We start from the raw sequence: 7,114 nt of genomic DNA, 5'->3' as shown, positions 1-7,114 counted from the left end.
GCGAGGCCGGTCGATGGGGTGACGGCGAGCGGGAGCGTGACTGTGGCGAGCGTGGCCGTGGCGAGCGTGGCCTTGGCGAGCGTGGCCTTGTTGGGGTTCGGGACCGGGTGGAGACCGGTTGGTTATCGCCTCGTCGCTGACGGTTGGGGTGAGCGCTGCGTGCCTCCTTGAAGTGCAGCAGTGTGTGGTGGTCCCCCCGACACACTCTGCACCTTCCCGCGCTGCGGCAGGATTGCCCGGTGTTGGTGGGCCAGACAGTTAGAGCAGTACTTGTTGATGAGTACTGCTCTCAACCGTTCTCCGCTGTCAGCCTCAGGAATCGTTGACACTTCCGGAGTGGGTGGATCCCACGGCACACGCGACACCGGAACGAGTTGGTGCCAGCGGGGCAAAATGAAATGAAAAAAAAGAAACAAACGATTATTGTAATAGCCTCTTTGCAGTGTCAATGACACACGGAACAGGACAGCATAGGACAACACAGGACGACGAATAAGAGTACAGGATAGGATGTTATTCGTCCTTCAGTCCTTCTGACGTGGAGGGTCAGTTTGCTGTCCATCGGGAGTAGAATAAGTTTGGCAACGGGTCTTCGGATGGTACCCCGCGCCGTGAGCACATCTACCACTCGGACCTTGGCGTCGGTGCCTGGACACGTCGTCAGCACCCGTCCTAGGCGCCACTCGTTCGAGGGAGGTTGTCTTCCTTTATGACGACCATGTCACCGATCCGAAGGTTCCGGGTAGGGATTGCCATTTCGTCCGTTTGTGCAGCTCCTTCAGGTACTCATCTTTCCAACGGAAACAAAATTGTTGGTGGAGAGCCTTCAGTCGCTGCCATCGATTGAGGATGGAGGTGGCCGGTTGGTTAATTGGTGGTTCCAACACCGAAATAAGAGGGCCACCTATGAGGAAATGGCCAGGAGTGAGCGCTAGTAAATCCGACGGATCCTCGGACATAGGGGAAATCGGCCTCGAATTCAGGCAGGCTTCGATCTTAGCGAGCAGAGTGGACAACTCTTCGAACGTATATTTCGAGGTGGATGTCGCCTTGTAAAAGAGTGCCTTAAAACTCTTTACGCCGGCTTCCCATAATCCACCCATATGCGGGGCGCCCGGCGGGTTGAAGTGCCAGGATAGGCTCTTGTGGGCGTGTTGTGCGATGATGCAGTCCCTCGTCGCTTCCAAGAAGTCGTTGGAGATCATCTTGTCAGCTCCAACGAAGGTTTTCCCGTTGTCCGAGTACATTTGGTGTGGACACCCGCGCCGTGCGATGAAACGGGAGAATGCGGCCAGGAATTTCTCCGTCGTGAGATCCGATGTTGCCCCAAGTGGATCGCCTTCGTGCTGAAGCACACGAAGACGCAGACATACCCTTTGGTGATGAGGCAGGCTCGGCCAGTGTAATTCTTTATTTCGAATGGGCCGGCGAAGTCGACTCCAGTGTGCGTGAAAGGTCTCGAGTAGGACGCCCTTTCCTTGGGCAAGTCCCCCATCATTTGGGCCTGCAATCTCTTCCTGTAGATGACGCAAACCTTGCAGGAGTTGATGGTGGATTTAACGAGGACCTTCAATTTTGGAATCCAGAATCTGGAACGGATCAGCCGCATGACGACTTGGTTACCCCCATGTAAGGATATACGATGGGTGAAACGAACCAGTAGTCGTGCAAAGGACGAGGAATACGAGAGGATGATTGGATGACTCTCATCGTAACGCAGCGAGTGGGATGCCCTCAGACGCCCACAGGCCCGTAGAATCCCCTTCAAGTTTCGGATTGAACTTGAGGAAGGAACCTGCTGCTTGGACTGCAGACATTGGTATTGTTGTGGAAAAGTGTGTCGTTGAGCCATGACGATTAGCCGCTCTTGGATCCGTGACAGCTCATCCGCCTGGACCACGATAGAGCTGGGAACTGCCAACTTCCGACTCCTATCGATGAATCTGAGGACATAGGCGGACGTGCGCAATGCCTTGCCAAACTCAGAGAACTTATTTAGGAAGTCAGGAGTAGGAGGTAACTTAGCGACGTTGCACATCATCCGTTGCTCCAGCAGAGTCTCCGAAATGGGACTTGGAGATGTTGGCCATTGATCCGACGGGAGATGAAGCCACTCTGGTTCATGCCACCACAAAGGATTACGCATCAATTCTTGTGGCAGGACACCTCGGCTTGCGAGATCTGCCGGATTGTGCTCGGATCGCACATGCGACCAGTTCTTGGCGTCGCTGGCTTGGACGATCTTGGCCACGCGATTGGCCACAAAGGTTGTCCATCTGCAGCGTGGCTTGTTCAGGCGAGAACAATTGTTGAATCAGTCCAAAAGAAAGTCTGGAAACTTTCTGCTGGCAGATTCAGGAGGAGGGCTGCAGATAACTCAGCCAAGAGGACTGCGCCACAAAGCTCCAGACGTGGCACTGAGAGAGACTTGACAGGAGCCACCTTTGTCTTTGCAGTAAGGAGATGTGTGGAAACCTTGTTCGCCGTCTCCACACGGACACAGATCGCTGCTCCGTACGCCCTTTCTGATGCATCACAGAATCCGTGGTACTGGAGCTTCACCCGTGTCTGGAATTGGACCCATCTTGGAATCCGGATCTTTCCCAGAGCAGGATAGCTCTGGAGGTACTCCTTCCATTGGAGTGAGAGATCCGTGGGTAGATGCTCGTCCCATTCGAGCGTTCTCAGCCAGATCTCCTGCATGAAGATCTTGGCTCGGATAACGAAAGGGGCCAGCCACCCGGCTGGGTCGAAAAGCTTAGCGATTTGCGAGAGCACTTCCCTCTTCGTGTAGGAGTCCTGATGGGCAACTTCTGGTGGCATGAAGAAGAACTCGTCATCGTGAGCTTGCCACCTGATGCCCAGAGTTTTCGCCGTACTGGAGTCTTCGAGTTTGAGGAAATCTTCTCGAAGTAGATGGTCCTTTGGAATGTCCTTAAGAACGCTCTTATGGTTCGACGTCCACTTCCTCAGCGGGAAGCCAGCGCTGTTCAGGGCTGCACACACTTCCGCAATGGTCCGGATGGCCTCTTCTCTTGTGTGTGTCCCTGCTAGGACGTCGTCCACGTACATGTTGTTGGAAATGACTCGGCTTGCGAGGGGATACTCCAAGCGTATGTCATCAGCAAGTTGATGGAGGACTCGTAGAGCCAGGAAAGGCGCACAGTTGACACCGAATGTCACTGTGTTCAACTCAAAGTCACGGATCTCACCGTCCGACGTGCGGAACAGGAAAAATCGTAAAAATTTGCGACAGTGGAGGCATGAAAAAATCGGAAAAATTTGCGACAGTGGAGGCATGAAAAAATCGTAAAATTTGCGACAGTGGAGGCATGAAAAAATCGTAAAAATTTGCGACAGTGGAGGCATGAAAAATCGTAAAATTTTGCGACAGTGGAGGCATGAAAAATCGGAAAATTTTGCGACAGTGGAGGCATAAAAAAATCGTAAAAATTTACGACAGTGGAGGCATGAAAAAATCGGAAAATTTTGCGACAGTGGAGGCATGAAAAATCGGAAAATTTTGCGACAGTGGAGGCATGAAAAATCGGAAAATTTTGCGACAGTGGAGGCATGAAAAAATCGGAAAATTTGCGACAGTGGAGGCATGAAAAATCGACAGTGGAGGCAAAAAAATGCGACAGTGGAGGCATGAAAAAATCGGAAAATTTGCGACAGTGGAGGCATGAAAAATCGTAAAATTTTGCGACAGTGGAGGCATGAAAAATCGGAAAATTTTGCGACAGTGGAGGCATGAAAAATCGTAAAATTTTGCGACAGTGGAGGCATGAAAAATCGTAAAATTTGCGACAGTGGAGGCATGAAAAATCGTAAAATTTGCGACAGTGGAGGCATGAAAAATCGTAAAAATTTGCGACAGTGGAGGCATGAAAAATCGTAAAATTTTGCGACAGTGGAGGCATGAAAAATCGTAAAATTTTGCGACAGTGGAGGCATGAAAAATCGTAAAATTTTGCGACAGTGGAGGCATGAAAAATCGTAAAATTTGCGACAGTGGAGGCATGAAAAATCGTAAAATTTGCGACAGTGGAGGCATGAAAAATCGTAAAATTTGCGACAGTGGAGGCATGAAAAAATCGTAAAATTTTGCGACAGTGGAGGCATGAAAAATCGTAAAAATTTGCGACAGTGGAGGCATGAAAAAATCGTAAAATTTGCGACAGTGGAGGCATGAAAAAATCGGAAAATTTTGCGACAGTGGAGGCATGAAAAATCGGAAAATTTTGCGACAGTGGAGGCATGAAAAATCGTAAAATTTTGCGACAGTGGAGGCATGAAAAAATCGTAAAATTTTGCGACAGTGGAGGCATGAAAAATCGTAAAATTTTGCGACAGTGGAGGCATGAAAAAATCGGAAAAATCGTTTTGCGACAGTGGAGGCATGAAAAATCGTAAAATTTTGCGACAGTGGAGGCATGAAAAATCGTAAAAATTTGCGACAGTGGAGGCATGAAAAAATCGGAAAATTTTGCGACAGTGGAGGCATGAAAAATCGGAAAATTTTGCGACAGTGGAGGCATGAAAAATCGGAAAATTTGCGACAGTGGAGGCATGAAAAATCGTAAAATTTTGCGACAGTGGAGGCATGAAAAATCGTAAAATTTTGCGACAGTGGAGGCATGAAAAATCGTGGAAAATTTTTGCGACAGTGGAGGCATGAAAAATCGTAAAATTTGCGACAGTGGAGGCATGAAAAAATCGTAAAATTTTGCGACAGTGGAGGCATGAAAAATCGTAAAATTTTGCGACAGTGGAGGCATGAAAAATCGTAAAATTTGCGACAGTGGAGGCATGAAAAATCGTAAAATTTGCGACAGTGGAGGCATGAAAAATCGTAAAATTTGCGACAGTGGAGGCATGAAAAATCGTAAAATTTGCGACAGTGGAGGCATGAAAAAATCGTAAAATTTGCGACAGTGGAGGCATGAAAAATCGGAAAATTTTGCGACAGTGGAGGCATGAAAAATCGTAAAATTTTGCGACAGTGGAGGCATGAAAAAATCGTAAAATTTGCGACAGTGGAGGCATGAAAAATCGTAAAATTTGCGACAGTGGAGGCATGAAAAAATCGTAAAATTTGCGACAGTGGAGGCATGAAAAATCGGAAAATTTTGCGACAGTGGAGGCATGAAAAAATCGTAAAATTTTGCGACAGTGGAGGCATGAAAAATCGGAAAAAAAATGCGACAGTGGAGGCATGAAAAATCGTAAAATTTTGCGACAGTGGAGGCATGAAAAATCGGAAAATTTTGCGACAGTGGAGGCATGAAAAAATCGTAAAATTTGCGACAGTGGAGGCATGAAAAAATCGGAAAATTTGCGACAGTGGAGGCATGAAAAATCGTAAAATTTGCGACAGTGGAGGCATGAAAAATCGTAAAATTTGCGACAGTGGAGGCATGAAAAATCGTAAAATTTGCGACAGTGGAGGCATGAAAAATCGTAAAATTTTGCGACAGTGGAGGCATGAAAAATCGTAAAATTTGCGACAGTGGAGGCATGAAAAAATCGTAAAATTTTGCGACAGTGGAGGCATGAAAAATCGTAAAATTTGCGACAGTGGAGGCATGAAAAATCGGAAAATTTTGCGACAGTGGAGGCATGAAAAATCGTAAAATTTGCGACAGTGGAGGCATGAAAAATCGGAAAATTTGCGACAGTGGAGGCATGAAAAATCGTAAAATTTGCGACAGTGGAGGCATGAAAAACAGTCGTAAAATTTGCGACAGTGGAGGCATGAAAAATCGTAAAATTTTGCGACAGTGGAGGCATGAAAAATCGTAAAATTTTGCGACAGTGGAGGCATGAAAAATCGTAAAATTTTGCGACAGTGGAGGCATGAAATCGTAAAATTTTGCGACAGTGGAGGCATGAAAAAATCGTAAAAAAATTTTGCGACAGTGGAGGCATGAAAAATCGTAAAATTTGCGACAGTGGAGGCATGAAAAATCGTAAAATTTTGCGACAGTGGAGGCATGAAAAATCGTAAAATTTGCGACAGTGGAGGCATGAAAAATCGTAAAATTTGCGACAGTGGAGGCATGAAAAAATCGTAAAATTTGCGACAGTGGAGGCATGAAAAATCGGAAAATTTGCGACAGTGGAGGCATGAAAAATCGTAAAATTTGCGACAGTGGAGGCATGAAAAAATCGGAAAATTTGCGACAGTGGAGGCATGAAAAATCGTAAAATTTGCGACAGTGGAGGCATGAAAAATCGTAAAATTTGCGACAGTGGAGGCATGAAAAATCGGAAAATTTTGCGACAGTGGAGGCATGAAAAAATCGGAAAATTTTGCGACAGTGGAGGCATGAAAAATCGTAAAATTTGCGACAGTGGAGGCATGAAAAAATCGTAAAATTTTGCGACAGTGGAGGCATGAAAAATCGTAAAATTTGCGACAGTGGAGGCATGAAAAATCGGAAAATTTTGCGACAGTGGAGGCATGAAAAAATCGTAAAATTTTGCGACAGTGGAGGCATGAAAAATCGTAAAATTTTGCGACAGTGGAGGCATGAAAAAATCGTAAAATTTTGCGACAGTGGAGGCATGAAAAATCGTAAAATTTTGCGACAGTGGAGGCATGAAAAATCGGAAAATTTGCGACAGTGGAGGCATGAAAAATCGTAAAATTTTGCGACAGTGGAGGCATGAAAAAATCGGAAAATTTGCGACAGTGGAGGCATGAAAAAATCGTAAAAATTTGCGACAGTGGAGGCATGAAAAATCGTAAAATTTTGCGACAGTGGAGGCATGAAAAAAAAATCGACAGTGGAAAAATTTGCGACAGTGGAGGCATGAAAAATCGTAAAATTTGCGACAGTGGAGGCATGAAAAATCGTAAAAATTTTGCGACAGTGGAGGCATGAAAAATCGGAAAATTTTGCGACAGTGGAGGCATGAAAAAATCGTAAAATTTGCGACAGTGGAGGCATGAAAAATCGGAAAATTTTGCGACAGTGGAGGCATGAAAAATCGGAAAATTTGCGACAGTGGAGGCATGAAAAATCGTAAAATTTGCGACAGTGGAGGCATGAAAAATCGGAAAATTTGCGACAGTGGAGGCATGAAAAAATCGTAAAATTTTGCGACA

General features: G+C 46.1%; 1 protein-coding gene across 1 annotated transcript; it reads right to left on the bottom strand.

The window, feature by feature from the left end:
• Nucleotides 1-707: 707 nt before the first annotated feature.
• On the bottom strand, nucleotides 708-3,072 carry LOC133850923 (uncharacterized). The gene is made up of 3 exons (XM_062287184.1): nucleotides 2,378-3,072; nucleotides 1,439-2,276; nucleotides 708-1,346 (listed from the first exon to the last, which is right to left on the bottom strand). Exons 1-3 carry the CDS (start codon nucleotides 3,070-3,072, stop codon nucleotides 708-710), a joined length of 2,172 nt encoding a protein of 723 aa, XP_062143168.1.
• Nucleotides 3,073-7,114: the final 4,042 nt, after the last annotated feature.

Source organism: Drosophila sulfurigaster, chromosome 2L, assembly GCF_023558435.1.
Source record: "Drosophila sulfurigaster albostrigata strain 15112-1811.04 chromosome 2L, ASM2355843v2, whole genome shotgun sequence".
NCBI classification, from domain to species: Eukaryota; Metazoa; Arthropoda; class Insecta; order Diptera; family Drosophilidae; genus Drosophila; species Drosophila sulfurigaster.
This window is presented reverse-complemented; position numbering and strand designations above follow the sequence as displayed.

Bases quoted from the DNA above. Each gene is read 5' to 3' on its own strand.
- LOC133850923 (XM_062287184.1), bottom strand. From the start codon at position 3,072: ATGTACGTGGACGACGTCCTAGCAGGGACACACACAAGAGAAGAGGCC. The intron at 2,277-2,377 runs GTTATCTGCAGC...GCCACGCTGCAG, and splicing joins GGCGCAGTCCTCTTGGCTGA to ATGGACAACCTTTGTGGCCA. The intron at 1,347-1,438 runs GTCGACTTCGCC...CGTGTGCTTCAG, and splicing joins GACCTTTCACGCACACTGGA to CACGAAGGCGATCCACTTGG.